This window comes from Lonchura striata, chromosome 5 (genome assembly GCF_046129695.1).
Source record: "Lonchura striata isolate bLonStr1 chromosome 5, bLonStr1.mat, whole genome shotgun sequence".
Taxonomy (NCBI): domain Eukaryota; kingdom Metazoa; phylum Chordata; class Aves; order Passeriformes; family Estrildidae; genus Lonchura; species Lonchura striata.
In genome coordinates, this window is record NC_134607.1 from 11,987,658 (window position 1) to 12,011,058 (window position 23,401).

The 23,401-nt window shown below is 40.4% G+C and overlaps 1 protein-coding gene across 3 annotated transcripts in view; it reads right to left on the reverse strand.

The window, feature by feature from the left end:
* Positions 1-23,401, reverse strand: part of NINJ2 (ninjurin 2) — a 44,328-nt gene that overhangs the window by 12,598 nt on the left and 8,329 nt on the right. For 2 of the 3 annotated variants that reach the window (XM_077783287.1, XM_077783286.1), the window contains exon 2: positions 22,974-23,052. The exons of the other annotated variant lie outside the window; for it this stretch is intronic. In XM_077783287.1, the coding sequence (XP_077639413.1) occupies positions 22,974-23,027 (54 nt within the window). In that variant the 5' untranslated portion in view covers positions 23,028-23,052. The remainder of the gene's footprint in view (positions 1-22,973; positions 23,053-23,401) is intronic. 3 annotated transcript variants of the gene reach the window in all.

Sequence of the window (23,401 nt, forward strand, 5' to 3'; positions counted from 1 at the left end):
TGGACGTTAAACTATGAAAACGTTTCTCTTTGTCCATCTCAGCCCAAGTTCACAATGGTAAATTAAATTATGCTCAAAAAGTGCGGCCCTGAAAGCCTCATCATTAAGATATTTTGTCATCCTGTGCCTCTGCTAATATACTAACAATTTTTTTTTCCAGTGGATTATGAATTTGGATATAACTATGACTAAAAAGGGTTCTATGCCTTCTAGACAGGCATTCTAGGTTAGAAGGTATTGCAAAAGTGTATTGAATAAATTGGAAACTTCTCTGAGCAGTTGCAGAGCAGGGATCGAAGTCTAAGGGCAAAGAGTTCAGAAACCATAATTCTTTGGTCTTCAAAGATGCTAATGTAACTCATTTAAGATAGAGCTGGAAGTATCCATACAGTAAAAGAAATGCAGCAACTGTAGAGCTCTCTCTCATTTCCCTTCTATTAATTTGCTATTAAAGCTTAATTTGTTTTAATTTTATGCTTTTGTATTGCATTTTAAATAATACACAAGACCCAGGACTAAGCAGTGGCTGGAAGGTAACAGTGAATATTGTTTACAACAAAGCTTGGGAAGGGAACTGTAAAAAGAGCTACCTCAGAAGTTTGCATGAGAGCTGCTTCAGAAGTCATGCATGTAAAACTGGCCCTTATTAAATGTAATATATTTTTAAATGGTTGCTGTAGCCCTATATTGTGTTCTTTTGAACATTGGATACAAACCACGTGACACACATTCTTCCCATAAAATTTCTCCTCAGTTAAAACTGTCTCTCCCACTTTAACACTGCATGTCCTGAATGTCAATTTTAGCCCCCTGAAGTCTTCAATTTTTCTTTCCTGCACTGCAGGAAGGACACTGCAGTAGTGCTTGGAGATGTTTTATGTTTTGGGGCCAAATTCTCTTACAGCTGATGCTGTGGCTGTTCAGTTTTATGTAGAAGGAATACTAAAGATCAGATTAAAGAGTGGTATAGAAATAAAATTGGCCTTAACCTAAATTCTGTGCAACTTCACTTGCTTATAGCACACAGAATGCAAGCAGACATAGTCTTCATTCTTTTATTTCAGTTTTTAAAGCAATGGTTTAGAGCAATTGTGCTATGAAAGAAGTGTTCTTGTATTGCCTTAAATGATGAAGGTCTGCTTGTCCCAGATCTGGCAGGAAAAGGAGCCTACACCATCACTTTCTACCCAGGTCACAGACAAAAAGGCTTAGGGTACCACATCTCAAGATTAGATAGTTTAAGGGAGCCAGGAAATGGGGTTTGATGCTTTCAAAAGTGTGAAGGTCTTTCTAGATTTTGAATAGAAATTAGTTAGTAAGCATTCATGGGCTCCTAAGAAAGCTCATGTGGCTGAAACTGTGCCTATGAGAAGGTCTGCAAACAGCAGCAGATGGAATGTCTGCTTCCTGGTTCTTGCCTGGCCAGTGGAGCCAGGGTGTCCTGGATGAGTTTGTCCCTGATCACAGCAGCAGGACATCAGGCCTTGTTGCTGTTACTTATCCAGCATTCCAGACTCATGGAAGTAATAACTAATGTTTAAATCTCCCACTTCAAAATTAACAGTGACCTCTCCTAACCATTAAGTTAAATGTTGATCCTTTTAATGAGCCTAAGAGGGCTGGAACTTCTGGTATAACCAGAGGGAGCTTCACAGCCACAATACCTTGCTCAGGCAGCTGTTCCAGGCAACAGTGGAGGAAAATACTGCTCTCTGAAAAATGAGGCTCTCTGAGACCTTACCAGTCACTTGGAAGGAGGTGGATGGAAATAAACTCCAAGCTTCATTATGCTGATATTTGTAAAGTGTCACAGGAAGTGCTTTGCATTGGGGAAGCCAAAGCAACATTTAAGCAAATGGCTGTGGAATGTCCTTGCCTGCAGCTACTTTGAGGAAGGGAATGTTTGATGGGTGCCTGACTCGATGGCCAGCTGTGTTCCTACTGAAAGCTGTGGGGAAGAAAGACCCACTGGAGCTGGAATAGAGTGTGCAGCCCTGGGTTGTGTCTGTCTGTCCAAGGGTGCTGGTTAATAACTCCTATTGGCTTTGGATTTGGCACGCTTTTAGTATTTGCACGGACTTGAGGCAATCTTCTCTAATGTAATTAATTAATTAATATTAACTTCATTAGACTGTAAAAATTAATTAAGAGAATCAGTTAAGCTTGAAGCTGTGGTTTGGTTGCTTTTGACAATCAAAACAAATGCCTTTGAATCAGTTTCCTTGAATTAATCTCAAACAAGGAGGTTCCCTGTTCAGTAGCCTTGCTGATAACAGAATTGTCTTCAGGAGGAAGAATGCTACACCAGTACATTGGAGGGGAACAAAATCCCACCCCCCACAAGCCAAAACCCCATGCACACAAGCCCTGAGATAAGATAAATGCAGAACTACACTTGGTTATTGAACACACCTGGTCATTGTGAGATTAGTAAGTGATATCTGAGATTATAGCAGCAACTATGGATAACCAAACAGAATGAAATTGTCACTGCTAAATTGTCACTGCTGACAAGGCAAGAGAGCTCAAATGGGCATTCAGATCTGTCACAGAGATCACATCACTCAGATGTGTCACATCTTAATGTGGAAAGTGAGATGAAACATTCAAACTGTGGCCAGGGAAGAATTCAGGAATGGTCATTGTCTCTAGCTGTGCTGTCAGTTCCACTCCAGCTGTTGCTATGGCACCTGCACTTTTGAATTTGTATTCTCTTATCACTGATGCACTGGAGGGTTTGGCAGGTGATTCATGTACCCTGATTCACAATTCATCCTAGGTGAAGTTTGCAGAAAAAGCTATTGTCTTTGGTGTCATGTACATGTGAAAAAACCACAACCCATGATCAGATTCTTTCTTAGCAGTTTTCCTCATTGTGGCCTACAGACTTCTGCCTGGGAAGTTGGAATGGAGATTTTGTTCTGGCAATTTATGCACCATCCTGTTGCTTCTCTCCATGTGTTTTATACACATTATGGATTAACTAAAAAATAATTTAGTGACCCCTTGCTCTCTCGTTCCAGTACAACTTGGTATAACAAGACACCAGTTATAAAAAATACCTTTAAAAACTGGTAATTTTTTTTGATGGAGGAGGGGTTGGGGAGGGTGGAGGGGAAGTACATCCAGGGCAGAAAATCCCAGCAGTTTCTCCCCTTTCAAATAGTTTTTTTGATGAAAGAACCATGCAGTGCCAGCACAGTTGATGGGTTTGAAATGCCAGCAAGGGCTGTGCTGGAGCATCCTCTGTACTTAGACACCTGAATAAGAGCCACAGACCTCTCTGAAGAGACAGGAAGGCCCATGTGTCAAAAGTTCTATTTCTGGAGCTCTATTTATCCTTCATGTCTGGAGATTGTCACAGAATTGGCACCACTGTCCTTCTCTAACCCTTGAGCTGCTGCAGGATTTATCCATCAGGGCTCAGAGCCCAGCCAAACTCCACTGGCATTAATGGGACACGTAATTGATTTTGTGGTGGAGTAAAAAGATCCATCCCATAGCCTTGTGAGTAGAAAAGGTCTGTTCCCTTAACAAGGAAGGAATCTGATGCCTATAGTCCTGGAGCACCTCAGAATGACCAGCCACTTTCCCAAAGCCAGTTTACACTGTCATTGTGCATGCTTACCTCCACAGTACAAACAAAAAAGAGGTGCATTTATTGATGGGTAAACAGGTCCAGGTCTCTGCCCAGAAACCAGTTTGGTTAGTCAGCTGGGTGTTGACAGGAGAGGGAAGGAAATCATTATGAGAGACTGCGTAGTAGGCACGATAATGAGCCATGTGGTTGGTACCAAACAAAAGAGGCTTGTGTGGAGCCCAGGGAATGCAGAGATAATTTTACCTCTGCAAACAGGAGGGCATCAAGCTGTGCTTCTCTGCCTGGGAAGTAGGTCAAGAGGAAGTGCACTTTCAATTCATATTCATCTCATAATTATTTCACGTACTCAAGAACAGTATTTTTGTCAAGGGGAGGCTGCCTCTGTGGCCAGTCTCATGGAAGAGCAATTCTTCCCTCAGAGCAGCAGCATGCATATTTGAAGCTTTCAGCAGCAGCATCCATCAGCACTGCCTTCCACATGAGCTGGCCCTGCACTTGTGTTGTCAGTCCTGACCTTGCCAAGCTTTGTGGTGGCTCCTGGCGTCACCATCGGTGGATGCAGAGTGCCTGATCCCAGCTCTACTTACACTCGCCAGTGGCACTTGGTGGAGGTGTGGTTCATTGCTGCTCCTGGTGCTAAAGGGAACGGTCACCCTGGAGGTCCAACCCTCTGCTCAAAACTTGGCCAAGTGTGGAGATACCTGAAGTTCCTCAGGCTCATATCACTGAAGTGTTAAATGGGTGGAGTCCCCAAAACCTCTCTGAGCAACCTACTGCAATGTTTGATCACCATCAGAAATTATTTTTTTTCTTAGAGATCTCAAAGGTGTGTTTTAGAGATGGATGTCAAAGGTTAAGTAAGGATAAGCCTATATTAGACTGGGCAGAGAATAAGCATTCTACTGTCAGCCACAGTACCTGCTCTTGTTTGTTGGGTTTATAAGAAGCAATATATATACCTTGCATAGAGGTATCTACATCTATCTATCTCTAGATTTATATTTCTGAAACAGAAGACAATCTTTACCAGAAAAAAGTCGAATATATTAAAAGTAAATTTTCCCCATAATTTGAAGGCATGTGTAAATGACTACTGAGTAGAAAAAAAACCAAAACAGCTAAGCTTAGAGAATTATGACAATGTGGCAACTCTAATTTAGCATTCAACTGTAGAAAAATGTAAACATGAGACTAAATACAGCCACTCTAATTTGACAAATCTTCTGTTGTTTGCTGAAAAACAGTAGACATAGGATGGAAGATGCTACTGTAAAAAAGCACTTTTCTTTCAAGCTGCAGTGTATCATCTCCACATAAGCCAGTTATTAAGGTTTCCTTGGAAAAGTGACCTAATTTTTAAAAAAGAATTGCCAATAGCACAGAAAACTAAATCTGCTGCACCAAAATGTATACGTTCCAGATCTCTTTCTGTAGTAAAATATTTAGTAGCTAGCTGTGGTCTCTGCACCAGTTAAACCTGGTTTTTTCTTTTCATAAAACTTTCTTGGTTTCACCATAACTGAGAAATAGTTGCAGTATCATTTCATCGTCATGTTTCCAAGATAACTAAATTGAACTCCAGTGGAGATAGGACTATGTGGGTGTTATTTTCATCTGGAAAGAGATTTGAAACTTTAAAATCAGCTAAGAAATGAGGCTAGGGTTGATGGAAAACAATAAACTTGTTTTATTCCTGCACTGGAATTACTTCTCCTGTTGCATTATACATGAAACACAAAACTCAGCTCTTGCATCAGTTATGTGGCTTGAAGTAACAGTGACACGCCTGGGATGAAGAAGTCTTGCCCTGAGGTTTACAATTGTCATTTTCCTCCTGACAGATCCATGTTTACTGCATATATCAAAACCTTAATTCCTTCTGCTGTGTTTCTTATTTTTCCTGGCTACTAGCCATTTTTACCTGGTTTGTGCACTATTTTATTTCCCCACAAATAGCAGCATTAACATCAAGTTAATAGCTATAATGTTGGAGCAAAGTTTCTGTAATGTTTATTATGTAGACTTCCCAAAAGTTCTCTTCCTTTCTTCCTCTTCCCTCATGCTATTGCAGACAACTTAATTTAAGGAGGAATAAAAGGGGAAAAAAACTAACCAAACAAAAAATCCCCACCAACCAGAAAACAAAACCAGAGAAGCTCTTTAGGAGTTCTTCTTATGCATATCTGGGTGCTTCTTTTGTTGTGTGTTATCATACTTGCCCTCAAACAAAAAGAAAACCAAAAAACCCAAAAAACTCAAAAATGAAGGCAAAAAAAACCAACAAAACAAACAAAAAACCCCCCAAAACCCCCCCAACACAACCAAAAAACCAACAACCTAAAAATCTACCAAAAAATAGCTTTATATTCCTACCATATTTTTGCTTAATCAGTGCTCGGTTGTAATCAGGACTCTGAATTTCATAATCATTTGCACTTTCAGTTCTGGCAAACTGCATCACCATGTCCACTTGTCCTTTGCTTCCTTATAATTCTCAAACACAGCATGTAACAGGAAGGAGGAGCATCAATGAGGCAACTCCATTCATCTGTTCTCAGTTTTTTAGGGGACACTACACATTTTTCATCTTTCACCAAGGTACTCCTAAAAATCTGGGAAGCTAATGTTATGCTTAATGTTTTCCCTCAGGACTCCCAAGTGCAAAACAGCTGGACTAACAGCACATTTAGTTATCACTGCTGTTAATAAAGCACAAGCTTCAGAAAAAATTAATAGGAATGAGTAAATACTTGGTATTTTAGTGCTTATTTAAACTTACAGACTTTTTAATCTCATTTTCCTAGTAGCCTATCTTTTCTTTGGTAATAATGCCTAAAACATAGTTCCAATAATTTTCAAATTGAGTAGGGCTGGTTAATTCCTAGAAAATAGACTGCCTGTGCAAGCTTAGTAATTCCTGGTAATGACTCTGTAATTAGACTAAATGAGAACAAGACCTGAACCCTAGTCCGGCATATTCTGAAGAGACATTGAAAATAATCTCATTTTTCATGTTAGGATGTTAAATGAAGAAGTTTCCATCTTCTACCTTGTCTAACGAAAGACACAAGATTTTCTTTCTAGTCTGTTTTCTGTATCTCTGCCTAGTCTTATGTGTGATACTCCCCATGGCCTATTTTGCAAAGCAGCCAAGAAAATGATGAATGGATTTGTTTGGGAAGAGAAGCTTGGACAGAAGTTGCAAGATCTAGACAGGAAAATGTGAATGAAAACTGGAAATTTTTCTAGGAGATTTTACTAGATGACTAAAAACCACAATTTCATAATCGTGAACAAGGACATCATTGGTTAGTGGCACCTCCTTTTTAAGTGAGGAAGCAGAGGCAGCTATTAAAAATATATCAGATAAATGGGGAAGAGGAGAAAAAAGAGGAAAGAGGCAGCAATTATGTAAATTAGAGCCTGTGGAAATATAAAGAGGGGAAAGACTTGAAAGGGAGCAAAGGAAACTTCTACCTTGCAGCCTAAGGACAGTAAGGCATTTTAAAGGGTAACAGCAATAAAATTTCTAACAACAGTATGGCTCACTTGCTTAACAGAAGATGGTGAAAGTCTTAATGATTCAGGAACAGCAGAATCTCTTTTGTGTTTAAAGAGAACTGGGATGGTGTAATCAAGCATCACGGGACTGCAGAAACACTTTCCAGCCCTCACAAATAGCCATGAGAGATGAAAAACAGCAGCCATAAAGAATAAAAAAATAAACCCCAGCATGCCTAAACAGCACCAGCTAAGCAAAAGAGCTGTGTGAGGTGCACAGCTTTCTCTTGCTAACTTTTAGTAAGACTTTGAGCAATAAGCAAACTTTTGAGTCTAGAGGAGAGTTATCACAGAGACCTTGGTAACCCTGGTTCAGGTTTTTTGATGCCAGGGGGCAAAAAATGAGAAAGATTGATATGGGATTAAATTAGCAAAGCAGGAAAAGGAATAGAAAATATTGTGCCCAATGTAAAGTGAGGTTTGGATTTTTGCGCATTATATTTTTGTTGCAGAGAATATTAGTTGTTAAATGATACCCTGTCAGATTTATTGCCCTTTGCAGCCTTTAATGAGCCCCAGTGATGTGCTCTGTTGGCCAGAATTAGTTGGTGCTATAGCTGGCTTTGTCACATGTTGAGTGCTGGAGCTGGAGCCATCCAAAAGTGCTGACTGCTGCTGAGGCAGTTCAGTATTTTTATCTGTGTCATTTTTAAGCCCAAAGCTGGCTTGAAATAAGTGTTATAAAAGACCCTTGCAGGCCTGGACAATAGAATATGTGAGAGGCAGCCTGTGACAGAGGGCCAAGAGGTTCCAAATATGGCTAAGGGGGCAAGTGAAACTAATGCTATTTAACAAAAATCACTTCATATTTATTTCTGGAGATAGGGAGGGCAAGAGGGGATCATTTAGCTTTGTGTGTCACAAAGTGAAACCAGCCTCAGTTAAGCCAGTTTGAACAAGTAACTTTATTCTAATCAACATGGCCATACGCCAGGTAATTTTGTCAGGTCAGTTTGCATTGATATGGCACGAAATAATAAGGGTTACTCTAACTATTTTTCATATCTAGTCTTTCTAATGATTTCTAGGTAAAATACAAGTGAAAATACAGCTTATGAGCATTAAGAACCGTCCAACTGGGGGGCAGTTTCAGAAACTGATTTAAAGATCCTAATGGAAACAGCACTGAACATGAGCTTGCTGTGGGACATGGAAGTTCTACAGTGATGGCAAGAGCAGAACTGTGCTCATTAGATTAATTTCTTTAGTATCACAGTGACATGAGAAACTTGCTCACAGCTGAGAAACCTATAAAATCTGGAGAGTGCACAGAAAAAAAACCCATACAAATTATGAAGATGCTAGAAAATGTCTTGCAATGGAAAACTGAAAGAGATGCATCTGTCCTGCTTAAAAGAAATATTAATTCAGATTTAATTAGTATCAGGTACTAAATCAACTTTTAAATATTGCTGAAGAATGCATACAAACCTCCCTCTAACAGGAAGCTGAATTAAGGTTAAGTTTAAATTGAAAATGAAGACAGGGAGATAACTTGACAAGAGAGTGGGTGAATTCTCCCATCTCTTGAAATCTTTAAATTAAGATGCATCACCTTCTTATGCTCCAGTCAAATACCAGTTACTGGATTTGGTACAGAAGCAGCCAAGTGGTGCAGCATCAGACTTACTCAGAAGGCAACACTGAATAATTCAGCAATCCCCAAGGACTCCTGAGTATCAGTTTCTCTTCCTAAACTTTTGAAATGTATTGCTGCACACTGGTAAACTTGAGTCAGCTTTGCTGCTGATATAGCAGCAATTCTACTAATCTATTTCACTGCAGGTGAAGTTAGATTTAGTCAATTCTTCAGTTTAATAAAGTAATTATTTGTCCTCTTTGTTCAAACAGATCTGTGGAATCAGGATATTGATGCCAGAAAGTGTAAATTTAAAAGATTCCAAAATCAAGAGTGTTTATACTGACCTTGCCATGTGATGACAACAAAGTGCATTTCTCTTAATACTGGATATTTATTTTTTTTAGAGAAACTGTATTTTCCCTACAGTGACTTCTCCACTTTCGTGTATCTTCCTGCCAGAGAACATTCTAAAATCTCTGCCATATATATGTATCTTTTATTAGTTTCCTCTCCATAAATAATCTAGCATGGCTTTAAAAGGCAATAAATTGTAGAGTTAAACAGACAGTAAAGGCAGTGCATCGTTCATATCTGGCTGTGTCCTGACTTCAAAAAGGTTTTTTTGTTGAATGGATTCACCTGGCTACAATGACATCCCAAAGATGAAAATGGTGGATGATCAGGATTATGCAAAACTTCATTAGCTTTATGTCCCTTGAAAAGGCTGTGGAACTATACTCACACTACTGCAGTTGCATGACAAGCTGGATGGGTACTGAACCACCTGAAGGACCTGCTGGATTTGCCTTTTCCTGTCATAGTTACTTCAACAGTACACATCTGCCTGCCAAACTGTGGATGCCAAACATCTACAGAGATACCTGCATAGCTGGGAGCAACACTAAAACACAGTAGCAGAGGCATGGTCACTATCTGAGTCAAATCCTGAGCTTAAACAATCCTCTGCTCCACTCTTCTGTATTGCAGCCAGGTGAAGCAGAGCACCAGTGCTCCTATGAGAGCCCACCTGGGGCACTGCATTCAGCTCCAGGGCCCCCAGCACAAGGAAGGTGTTGACCTGCTGGAACAAGTCCAGAGGAGGCCACTGAGTTGACCACAGGGCTGGAGCTCCTCTCCTGTGCAAACTGTTGAGAGAGTTGGGGTTGTTCAGCTTGGAGAGGGGGCTGGGTAAGCCTTGGGGCACTTTCATGCACCTAAAAGAGGCCTGTGAGAGAGTGGGAGAAGGACATTTTCCAAGGGCATGCAGGGATAGGACAATGGAGAAGGGCTTTAAGTTGAAGGAGGGCAGGTTTACAGTAGATATTAGGGAGAAATTCTTTGCAGTGAGGCACTGGAACATGTTGCCCAGAGGGTTTGTGGACTCCCCATCCCTGGGAATGTTCAAGGCCAGGCTGGATATAACCTGGTCTATTGGAACAAGTCCCTGCCCGTGGCAGGGGAGGTTCCAACTCCATCCAATCTATGGTTCTTTGAAGAGATAAACATTTTGAGAATAGGTTAGAAAGGAGCTGATTGTTGGTGTGTGCTGGAACAGTGTGGATAAGCAGCTGGTTTTCCCTGGTAAATACCCAACCCTTGCTAGTGTTTACCTGTAAAAACCTCAATTACATGCTATATTTCTGAATTTCATGTAGTGTAGCTAAAATTGTTCTGTTTGTCTGGAAATAGCTTACATCTCAACCAATAGTTACATATAATCAATAACTACATTGTAGATAACTGTGTTTAGATCTTCCTCTGTTTCTCAAGATCAAGAAAGGGAAACATTTTAAGCAGAAAATCTCAGTCCTCCACACAACAGTCTCATGAAGTCTGAACTCCTCTATTTTATTAGTCAGTGTATTATAGGCACAAAGTGTTTGTTCAAGATATCCCACTACAGAGTTTGGAATTTGCTCTGTGTTTACAAAGACCACACACTCAGTGGTTCTTACAGCACTAGGATTGCAGAATCCAGGGAGTATGGATACTGTTGTGAGAGCCAATGCTTTGACACTGAAGCCTTAACCAGAGAATGTCCAAAGCTGATCCTGCGAGTCCCTGCAGCCTGAGGTGAGCAGCCAAGCTTTTCAGCAGAAAGCTGTAACTGATCCAGACCTTGTGTGGCTCAGATCCAGAGGAGAGAGGGTAACATGCACTCATTATTTGGCTACATTCACTTTACTTTGTTCTGATCTGGAAGGATGATGCTAAATGCTTCAAAATTGTCTGGGAAAGAAAAGTTAATAGGGAAAAATAATCTATATTGTATTCAGAGAAAATGTTTCAACTACTCAAAAATATTGAATTTTTTTGTAACATAAAATGCCAGTTCAATCAAATACAAAATAAATAGCTATTTCAAAGTGAAATTATTAAATGTTTCATTCTGAAACATTTAGATGGAAAACTTTTACAAATTTTGGTATTCTCAACACAGTTTCAAAAATATTCATTAGAACATTTTCCAGTGGAAATCTATTCCATATTAAGATTTTATTCTGACTAAAATTTACAGCTGAGCTGTTATATTGCTGGAAGTAGATGTTAACAACGCTTGATCAATATTTCATCAGCAGCTCTTTCAGGACTCTGAGCTGCCTGAGGGGAAAAAAATACAAACCCAAAAAACCTCCAAATTTCCTGTGAAATGTTCATATGTCACAGTTGTCAAACTGGCAACAGCAACACCAGCATATATTTGGAAAGATGGACTTTTTTTGTTTAAAGAGAACTCTTAATTCCAAAAAAATATTATAAAATCATTCCAGACTACAGGGGGAGAAGTAACTTCCCCTATGACCTGCTTCGTGAGCCCAGATTGTCCACATGTGTAGCCCCACCTGATGATATTCATGTTCAATGGTTTACAGATCATAACCAAAAAAGAAAATGGAGACTAACTGTTTGAATAGCAGCTGCTAAGGAGAATATTCATTAATTTAGATCGCAGATCAACAATGTGGTTCAGAAAACTTAGTATAACAGTTGGAAACACATTGAAAATTGTTTAAATTTTTCCTTGTTTTGAATCTTGGCAAATATATCCATAGAAAAAAGACTGATGGATGATTGCATAGACATTGAATGCATGCCACTGGTGAATAATAGCATATATAGTGGACACTGATTCCAAAAGAAATTTTAATGTGTTGAGCTATCAAATTATATTTTGGCAAAAAACTTGGTAGTTAGCATTGTATTTTGTGGTCAAATGATGTCAGCCTCTGTGGACTAGCTGGGTCTACAGAATGAAGAATTAAGGACTTCCTATCAAAAACACTCTTTCCCTGTGGATAGTCAGGTAACTGGAATGTTAGCAAAATCACTGCAGTCATCTCATCTTTTCCAGATACAGCTGGGGTAAGAGATGGCCACTGCTGCAAACAGAGCAGGAGTACTTTTCAAAATGCATTTAATCCCTTGAGTACACCTAGAAATGGAGGGGGAAATAGAAAAAGCATTTCTTACCTCAGCTATATATTCAACAGTTAAATGAACAAGCAGCCTCATTTGGACTACCCTGTATTTCTGGGCAGCTTGCAAGTTTGCACTATCAGGAATATATTCTTGAACTAACTAAGAAAGCACTGCCTTGTGGAAATGACATCTCCATATGAAAGAAATTATTGCAGCTACCTGGGAAAATGCACAGAAAGGACCTTCCTGGCAAATCTTTTCATTCGGGAATACAGGCTCCCATAGAAAGACAAACCACAATGAAATCTAATAGTAGTGTCCAGTACAAATGGTTTTCATTCTGTTCATTTCTTTCCATGCCAAAGACCCTCCCAAACCATTTCTGCTACTGTAACAGGAGGATACACAACATGCAAACCCTCCAGATGTGTTTGAGAGTTGCTGAGGAGTAAAGCAGATGCTGCTCCACCACCATTTCCCCCAGGACCCCACATACCACAATCATTTTTAGAATGAGTTTTCAGTCAGCGTCCTGTTGCGTCTTGACACTGAGGACCCAGGAGGAGCAGTTCATTCCAGTGGGAATGTTTACTGTGTCTTGAGGATGTCCCAGCTGAAATGGTTTAACTATCTACTTCCAGCATCCCTTCATCAAAGTCAATCTGAAAAAGCTCACGTGGCTCCCTGTGGAACCCCTCATGATGGGGACATGGTTGAATGTGCCTAATTTGCCTAATGGCTGCCCCCAGGCCTGCCCCTGCTCCTGTGCTCCCTGTGCCCTTGCTTCATTCTGCCACTGCCTCCGGGCTTATCACCCATCTCATCAATCTCCTCTTGCTCACATCTCTGTGTGTTTTCCATGTTGCCATGTGTTCTTGGGAGCTTTGGCTTGGCACAGCAAGTAATCTTGTGTGCTGTTGATTTTTTATTATTATTATTATTAGAAAGAAATTCTGCAGGTACAAAGAGGTTCCCAAATCTTGGTAGCATAAAGGAGTGAACAAAGAGAGAGCTTTTTTTGGGTGGAAAAAAGCTATTGATGCAACCTAATAAAATTTGGCATCAAATTTCATAATTCAAAACTGCTATCAAATCAGGCTCAAAGGACTCAGGAAAATAATAAATCCCTTCAGAGTACTGAATTCAAAGTTAATCACATATTTCTTAGAAATAAGTTATTAGAAGAAATGTTGCCTTAATCAGGCTGAGATGAATTATCACCCCTGCCATTCAACAGCGCTGTCAAACAGCTCTTGTAAAGGCCTAGGGTAATATCCAGCAGATGTGGTAGACTGACCCTTGTAAATCATCTTCTTCCTACCATAAGGGTAGCCTTAGCAGTACTGATAACAAAGTGGGACTCATTGAAATCTGCTCTAGAATTAGAAAGGAAATGTGAGTTTGGGGGTGTTTTTCCCTGTCTTAAGTAAGATGGAGAACTAATTTTTCTTTTATTTCCATTCACAATAAATGGAGTGTGACTCAGAATAGTTGGGAACACCTGCATGAACTAAAAAGCTAGATACCTGTTAGGAACTTGAGTGAAAAAGAAAGGAAGTCTTTCTAAGTGTCAGCTTCATGTGTCTCTGGAGTACTTCTTGCTTTGTCTCATATAAAAGTCATAGGAGGGAATTGATAATTTCAAGCTCAATCCCTCTCAGTGACAACAAGCAGAGTCAAAATATGAATCTGTGCACCCTCAGGAGAGAAGTCCCTTTCTCATAGAGTGGAGGTTGAAGAGTTCCAGATGTCCTCCAGGTTATAGGTGGAGGTAGTGAATGTAAATCATGCCTTTCTTTTCAACCCCTGTGGGTTTGGCTGGAGATGACAATGCCCTTGCTATTTTACACTTCAGATATTTAGCAATGCTTCTCACACTGAGAAGGAGTTTTAAATCAGCAATTTAAAAGCCTACAAGAAAAAAGGCTAATACCCATGTTATTCTTAATTAATAAGCTAAAGCAATTGTGTATAACTAAATCAGAGCCTTGAGTGTGAATTTTGCAGAAGTTATGAAGTGATGATTAATCCCTAAATGAGGATTCCTCACCTCTTCTTTAAAATCAGAGATTGTTTTCCCTCTTACCAGAGGAAAAATCTTTTTAAAATTATGTTTGCCAGATCCTACTGGCAAATATTCTAGCTGGTAAAGACAAAAACTATTGTGCTATTAATGCATCAAAATTAATTATGCCAGTATAACTGGTTATCTTTGGCACAAGTACAGAGCTTGAGGGACCAGACATGGCACTGCCCTCTTTGTTACCATGGTAGACAATTATGAAAGGAGTACAGATCTGGACTTGCATAACTCAAAGCAGCTCTGACCAGATTGTAAATTTCCAGGTTAAGAGTAAAAGAAATATACCTTTCTCAAAAGCTGTTGTTTAGGACCCAGAAGGAATCTGACCCACTTACAGGGGAAAAAAATTACAGTTGAAAGAGATATGATCAATGTTGTACTACAAAGGAATTTTCACAAACCACCCTGAAATTCACTTGATGTGCACTTACCCTGATTCAAGGTGGTAAAATAACCTAAGTATGGCACAAGATTGGTGTTTTTAGCTTGAGCTTCTCTGGCCATATCTTCTATATTTGGGGTTGAATATGCAAGCAAAATAGCGAGCTGCTTCTGTGAGACTGCAGGAAACTGCTCAGCCTGGTTAGGATGGGGTGGTCTGGGTAAGATGGTATTTGTTGCTTTAGACAGCTGCTTTTCTTGAAATTGAAGCTTGGTCAAATTGTGATCACTTACAGGTACAGCAAGGTAAACAAATAACATCTGGGATGTGGAAATACCTTTTCTGCTTGCCAAGGATGAAAAGCACCTCTTTTGATAATCCCATGGGTGTAAGGCTGCAGAAACTTTGTCACCAAGCGTCAAGCAACAATGAGCCTGATACATAAAGAATATCAGCAAAATAGTCAGGCTTTGTATCTCCTGATTACAAAGGAACTTCTTCAAACCTATCTGCAGAGCAGCCTGCAGTCAGTAGCAGCAGCACACGTGAACCAAGCAGTGTGCTCTTTGGGTGTGCCAGATGTAAGCAAGTGGTGATTTATGTGTGCAAATGCCTCTAGGAATACGTGCACATGAGCTCAGGGAATTCAACACAAGAGCTTTTGAAAACTTGAATTCTGAGTTGCTTCCCACATTGTTTGTTCTTTTGCATTAGAACAGGGTCTGCTTCTGAAAAGATACAGAGTGGAACTTCACAAGAAGCGGAGGGGATAAAAGTTTTAGCTCAGTAACAAATCGAGGTGAATGCTAGTGAATCATCTGCTAAGTTTTGAGGGCAGATAGCTGGACAAGAAATTCCAAAACATTCTTTTAACACCACAAAAATGTTTCTAATATCTGACCATAACTATAGGGCTCAAAAGCAGAAACTGGGAAGATGGGAGCAGTTCACTTTCTCAGAATTTAACTTCCAAACACAGCTGCTAAGACCAGTTTGTAAACTTTTAACCTGTCTCTAGTAACAGCAGTTGCACATCTGTCACCTCTGTAGGGGAATTGAGTGCTGAAAGAAACAACTGCATGTGCATTGGTAGGGAGGCAAGAACACTCCAGTAATGCTGGTATTGAAGGTCCTTTGAGGATTCTGACCAGGTGGCCTCCAGGTCTCTAGGACAGAGAAAATGGACTTGAATGCTGCAGTGATTCAGGATGCTTGGAGAGCTTCTCTGTATTTTAGCTTAGTGATAGATGCTGTTTCAAGCCACAGGGAAGACATGTGGGTATATCTGATAGTGAGTAAAGCATTACACAGCTCCCAGAGGCTGTGATACTTTCCCATCATACTTTGTTCAACCCATAAAAGCTATGCCAGTTATGTGTCATCAATTCTAATTTCCCCTCTTCATTCTTTTGTGTTATTGTATAATACAGCTCTAAGAGGCCAGAATTATTCTCTCTAAGAGGCCAGAATTATTCTCTCTTCAGCATTTGTAGCTGAATACAACCTCTGAATTACACCAATTATTCTGCTGATCTGCTTCCTGACTTATTATCTCAGAAAGTAGCTATGGTCAGCAACAAGAAAAAAATGAAACTAGCAGCCATAGAGTATCTTCTGTTCAACTCTGAGGGTTGAAGCTTGTAGCTATGATGATCTTAGAGTCCAGAACAAGTGCTACTGCTGTGAGTCTTGTGTTCTCTTGCACTTTTGCTTTCCTAAGATTGTTGTGAGCCAATCCAGCTCAATAAGCTAAACTAAATTAAAATAAATCAATTAAAATAAATTTTAAAAAAGTTTAAATGAAACCATTTTTTCCAGGTGTAGTGAGCTGAATTGTCTGTGAAAAGAGTTTGGCAAATTCCATCACGAGGGCAAGGTGGGATGAGTCTGGGAGCAGAAGATAAGGAGGGAGCAAAGGGTCATAGGCTGAAGTGGAGCAGGGCTTCCCCCTTTTGGGAGCAGCAGGCTATTAGATCATCCTGATATCTTATCTTTCTGCTAATTAGTCACTGCTGAAACTGGGGGTGTCCTGACAAAACCTTCGTTGCTATTGTTGCTACCCTTATGACACAGAGGAAACATGACTTGTTTCTCATAATTTCCTTCATGTAAGCAGTGAGTAGAAATTCCAGGGTCTCTGTACTCCAGGCACAGGCACAAACAGTGACTACTCAACAGCTTTTGCTGCCTGAGGAGAATGCTGTTCTGGAAAATAAGAGTGCTGTTGACTCTGAAAGTGGCTACAAAGAGCAAGATGTAATGCTCATGTGAAAACATGAACTGAGAAACCCCGAGGACAGGAACCATCTCTCTCAATATATGTTGTCCTCTTAAGGTCACTTAGTTAAGGTCAGGGCAGCAACATTTGATGATATGTTTGTGCCAAAAAGTCATATGCAATCCAATTCAGCCATAAAAACTGCTAATGATGCAGTAGAAGCCATATTTCACTGCAGGTTTTCCCACTGTGACACCACAAGAAACATCTTCACAGTATGGCATATGAAATATAGGCTGAGATTCATATGTGCCTCAGAGTGATGCCGAATTCTAGGTTTTGTGAAAGGTAGCCACACTGTGGAATGGCTCACAGTGCAAAGTGAAAGTCTGCATCCAAAACTTCTAGCAGTTCACATGCAGCCCATACCAATCTCTCACTTCCGGTCCATAATTTGTCATACACTTATACATGGTTATATACATATTTCAAGTCCAGACTGGTCTCAGAACACATACAAGAGCATGCCAAGAAGGAATTGAAGCAGAGAACATAGAATTTCACATTAGAGTGAAGTAGCTGTGAATGAACTCACCAAGTGCTCTATGTATTTGCACAATGTAAAATCATTAGTTACTTGATTTGTGTACAGGTGCTCAGATTGTGTATGTGGAATGCCAGCAGTTGATTTACTGAAAACATTAAAAAATACTTTACAATTTCCATGTAAGTTCACCATAAAGAATGCTCCCAAGCTTGCCTATACATGTTAATTATTTTCAGTGAGCACTCTAAAGTCTGTACACAATAACCTATTGGCAATATCTGTGGAGCATCAATTTCATTCACCTCTCCTCAAGAAGCTCGTTCATCTTTTGCAGAGAGCCTTAGATAAAAGACTCGTCATCTGTGTAAAATATTATTATTGTTGTTGTTGTTAGGCTAGTGTTTTCAGAGGGTTTTATTGGAACCTGACGTCCTGCCAAAAGTAACACCCTGGGAGTCTTTCAACAATTGTTCCTGGGTGTTCTGTAGATTACTGCTGTTTTCTCATACACTGTCCCTGGGAATTACATTCTCAGATTAGAAAAATGTCCATCTTCTTCTCTCAGAGAAGAACTGCTGTTCTGGCTCTATATTAAAGGATTAGGATAGTGTTTATTTCTGGTGACTTATTATTCAGGTTGTGTTTTGTTTTCTCATTAACCCCTTTGCAAAAGAGGGTGTGAATGATCTTGTAGCATGATGCTTTGCATAGCTGAGAATGGCCAGTTAAAGGAGGACTGGTAGAAAATTGGACCCAGACATTCAGTCAGCAGCTTTCAGAGACAACCCTGCAGAGACAAAGAACCTTTAAAAGCTAACTTTATAATGAGGAGCTGCAGTACAGCATGGCAGAAATGAAAGGGAGGCCCAAATCCCCTTAGTGACAATTGTGTTTTTCAGAGATCTCCTAAGTAAATGTTGCTTTGAGAGACCTTTGGAAAAGGGTGTAGCAAAGGAGGCCTTCCTCAGTAGGAGATTCCATCTCAGTAGGAGATTCAGTCTCAGTAGGAGACTGTACTGGAGAAGCAAATACCTCAGAGCCAGAATAGGAATGGGAGGAGATTAAAGTAGAACAACCATTTCTATGGCAATTGAATGCCCAGATTCTGCAAACACAGCCTTGTTCTGAAAAAAACATTCACATTCAGACACTGAACATGTTAAGTTTTTGGAGTTGGAAAACAAAATTTTGCAGGAACTGGAGTTTCTTATGATTCCTTTCTCACTGTACCTAGAGTTTATCCTGTAGTTTCTCCTTTCAAGATGGCCAAGAGATATAAGAAGTGGGAACCACTGGTGCAGAACAAATGCCCTGGATTTCAAGTGGTGTTCACTCAGTAAGCATTGTGTACCAAATCTGGATTCTTGTAATGGGATAGCCAAAAGCTTTGTCCAAATGAACTCCTGAATGTTGGAAGAGGGATAAAAGAGTTGGGGAAGAGGAAGAAAAATCCTGGACCACGTAGGATAGACTGGGTACTGGATGACTGTGCTTGAAGGGCAGTTGTAGTGGTCCTTACTTGGCATGGGCTTAGACAAATGGCTCATATTAGCTCCCAGTTTTAGTTACACATTGAAACATTTGCAATACCTAGCATGAAATGATTGAGGAGTTTATCCCTATAGTTTATTCACTCCTGATCACACCCTTCCCTTCTGGGTTTCTGCCTCCCCCAGCAGAGTTCACCCCTGTTGGAGCAACTCAGCTGTACTGTCAAAAGATTGTGCAGTAGTCCTGGGGTTTTGTGGTGCCTTTCTGTGCACTCACTACAGTCTTTTGTCATTTTTATTTCCTGAAAAAAAAAAAAAAAAAACTAAATAAAACCCAAAAAATAAAAATTCCAGTTTGCCTCTTTTTTTCTTATTCATGAATTTTCATATTCTGTTTGGACACCCTGATACTGTGTTTGATTCTGCTGCTAGCATGACCAGATAAAGCAGGCAAAATAAACTTTTTTGCACTCATTAATATGATTACCATGACCAGTGACTTTTAATATATATTTATCTCTATCTGACAGGGGATTTTATTAATATTTAGTGAAATCATTGTAATTGTTCTCTCCAGTTTTTGACCCTGGCACCAAAAAGTTTTGTTTTCTTGGGCCTCTTGAAGACCTTTTACCTTGTAATCCATCCTCTGCCCTCCCTACATCATCTCAATGCCTCAGCTCCTGCAGCACTCAAGTACGGAATGTGAATTTCCCTCTGCTCACAGGTATCAACATGTCAGCATTGACTGTGTATGTAACGTGTGTGCCTTGGGCAAAAGGCAGACAGAATGCTGCTTTGTAACAGATACAATATACCCACAATTTTAGGTCCCCAATATATCAACTGCAGCCCAACAAAGAGGAGTCAGAGAGTCCTATCTGTCCTTCACAATGCACCAAAAGGAGAAGAGGGCCTTTAAAGCCCACAGATCTTTCCATATAAAGATTGTGATCAGTAAATCACAGCCTTCTCTTAGCCTGTGAATTTGGCTGATCCTGACACAAACTTCCCACAAGTATGGCTCTCATTTCTGCTGAATCAGCATCACAATTACGCCCACTGAGCAGATGATAACAGAGAGAAGCACTTTGTCAGTGTGCAGGGTACAAATGTATCATGTGTATGGAATTGTATCATCTGTATGGAATTGACTGATACAGCTGGAGGAGTTACTTGGCCAGATACTGTCCCTCAGTTCTCAGAGAGGTCAAGAGCAGGCCAGAGACAGTGTCTTCTGATTTAGGGATAGCCACTGGGAGCAGCATCTGCCAGCCATATCTTCATCTCTATATACCCACAATGTACCCCATAAACAGATTTATCACTCCATGAATGTGCATCTTTAATGTACAGGGCTTGTGGTAAAGCTCAGGGCTACTTGCTCTTGCATAACTCTTTTGAGGTTTGGTTGGCTGAACTTTACTTTTCATAAGTCATTTGATAATATGTAAAACAAAAAAATGGGAGGAATATAAAAATTATATTAGGTACACCAATAACAGACTGACTGGGCTCCTAGCTGAGAAACAAGTTCTCATCAGATAGGAAAACACAGGGAGGGGAACAAAGGAAGAAAAAAAATTGCTTTTGGATCAGAATAAAGAGGAATGTGTTGTTATAATTTGCAGCCACAGAGTGATGCACTTTTTTTTAGCCATTCTTTGCTGTTGACAATGACATGGACACCTTTCTCATCATCTGGCAAGTGTCTGAGTCAGCTGCTCCCACAGGAGAGAAAATGTTCCTGTTTGTGGGGTGTGTGAGTGAGGCAAGAGAAAACACTCTGGGATGGCCCTGCTTCACCCTGGCCCTAAACACCTGAGTTCACAGCATGCTGGCCCACAGCCAAGTCCCAAGCCCGTTCCCCTTCCCAGAGAGGAACCTGCAAGGGAACTGCCACTTTGCCATGGCCCAGAAATCTGAACACTGTAAGACTGACCCTGTTCAGTAACTCAGGGTGATGGCTGGAGACTCATGGTTGAAGGCAGTGCAGAGGGGTTTGGAAATGAATCAGAGACTCCTCAACTCCACATCACTAACCAAAAGCCAATCTAATTAAGTAGCCACCAAGACGTGTTGCCTTCTGTTCTTGAATTGCTTGTCTGAGCCTGGTCCTGAGTTAAAATCTCTACACAAGGATACAGATATACAGTGTGTCTGTTATCTCCTTTTTTTATGGTCTCAGCAAAATAATTTGGCATAAGATCAGCTCAGGGATGAAACACACCTCTTGCTATATGTAGTGGCTCAGACTAGGAGGACGTGGGGTGCCCCACCTTCCATGGTTTCTGGGGGCAGAGACCTCTGGGACTCTGTTCTCTGTATCTGTTCCCCCCATTTGCCTTTCTAGCATTCGTAGTCTGTGATTTTATGGAACAAACCCCACTGGAGCTCTCTTCTGGGGCTGTGCTCCTCTTTTTTTCCTTCTCCTTCATGATTTGCTCCCTGTACTTATTCAGTGAGGTTTTGGTGTGTTTGTTTTGGTGTGGGTTTTCTTCTTCTTCTTCTTCTTCTCCTTCTTCTCCTTCTTCTTGTTCTTTTTGTTAGCTTTTTTAATTTTGGTGGGCCCATGTCTCTATCACCTGATATCTGTGTAGCTGTACCTGGATGTGAGTAGTTTTCTCCCTCCAACTCCATTGCACCCTGACTCCTCACAGGAGAAGGAGGTAAGAGGGGCTTTTATTGTACCAGCGGACTTTGCTCATCCCTCTCTGGGTCTGAACAGGCCAGCATTATTTCACAAGTGCTAAATCCATTCACAATGGTTTTAAATGGTTGAGCTGCTGAGCCAGCTGAACAGCAAACACCAGCAGGGAAACCACATTTCGTGAGCGCTTCAGATTCCTTCAGACTGTACGTGGAGCCATTAAGAGCAAAGTAAAAGCCCTTTGACACAACTCCCTTCGGCAACTTTTTCACAACCACATGCCAAAAAATGGGGGCTGGCTAAGGAATTGGGCCAGAGTCAACTCCCAAGAATCTAGCACGTGAGGATGGAGTTCAAATCTGTTTTGATTAAAACAAAACAGCAACACGGTATATTTTCTTGTAGCGTGTCAATCCTTGGCTGAATGTCTCCCTGAGCAGTGTGGATTGCCAGTCAAGGTATCACCATGGGCAAAAGATGAGAAAAATCCCAGGTGCCAATGTTATGTAGGAATAGTTTTTAATATATTTGTATCTGTTAACTGTTTCCCTCATTTTTTACAACTAAGTGAAGAAGAACCCAGATTGTATGTGTTCTCTTCTGATTATCATAGAATAAGTAGATCTTCAGCTAACATAACCAGCTAAGAAATATTCAAGAATTCAAGCAATTATCCCATTGCAGTAAGACAGATGAAGGCCTGCATAAAGGAGCTGCTATTTCTGTCTCTGTCCAGACATATTCCTGAAACAAGTTCTTTCACAATGATCTGGGTTAGTTTAGACACTCAGTTATGGAGGTTTCCTAGCCCAGACAGTCTTGACAGAGTGATTACTTTGAGCATTGCATTGAGGCAGCAATAATAATTGATGGTGGTCATGAGGAAGGATGAACCTCCCTGTTCCAGCTCCAGTCAGCAAAAACTGTGTGGCCACAGCCTGAAATCACACAGGAACATGCAGCAGCATTTCATCTTGAATCAGCCAGAAGGAGGTGCAAAGTTCAAGTTGAAAAGTTGCATCAAGAACTTCTATGGTCATTCTGAGTCAGAATTTCTGTTTAATGTATTTCAGCTTGTTTCACTTTTGGCTTTGGGGTTTTGTCCTACACCAGCGTGGTTGAGTGACTCATTCCAGCAAGAAAGAGGTGCAAACACAGCTGTGTGCCTGAACTTTTAAAAGTGTGTCAAAAATTATTTCCAATGGATGTTGAAGTTAACATTCAGAAGGGAAAGGAATTATGCATGGTATCTTATTGACAGCTTCAGTTAATGCTCTTCTTTACACAGTGTGAAGTAACAGAGTGTTCTCTGGTGACTAAAAAAATTGTCAATGATTCCTTCAAGAACTGATGAGATTAAGAATTTAACCTGTGAGAACAAAGATGAAACCAAATGCTGCTCTGTGGCAATTCACCCGTCCAGAGGTGCTCAGTCTTACCTTCCTCCTCCTGTCACCTTCTACTGTTGTGCCCTTGGGTGCATCAGTGCTCATTTAACCATCTGTCTTGACTTAATATCTGTAAAATAGGCAGGAAAACACCTCTTGTTCCATGTGGAGATTGTGAATTAAATTCATTGATATTCACAGCAGTCTTGGAAAAGTTGGGACAGAAGAACTTGGTTCTCACACAAGTCCTGGGAGAGTATTTCTGTGCTGTTATTTTCTGCAGAAACACTCCTTCAGTAAAACACAGGTTACAGAAGAATGGTTGGCCACCCTTTGGGTCTTGTTAGATTGGTAGGAGCAGTTATTTTTCTCACATAATCAAGGTCTGTGGTGAATTTGGGCCTTCTTTTAAATCTCACAAAATATTATTCAGTTATGTGACTGCAAAAGAGAAAACTCCTGCAAATATGCATAAATAT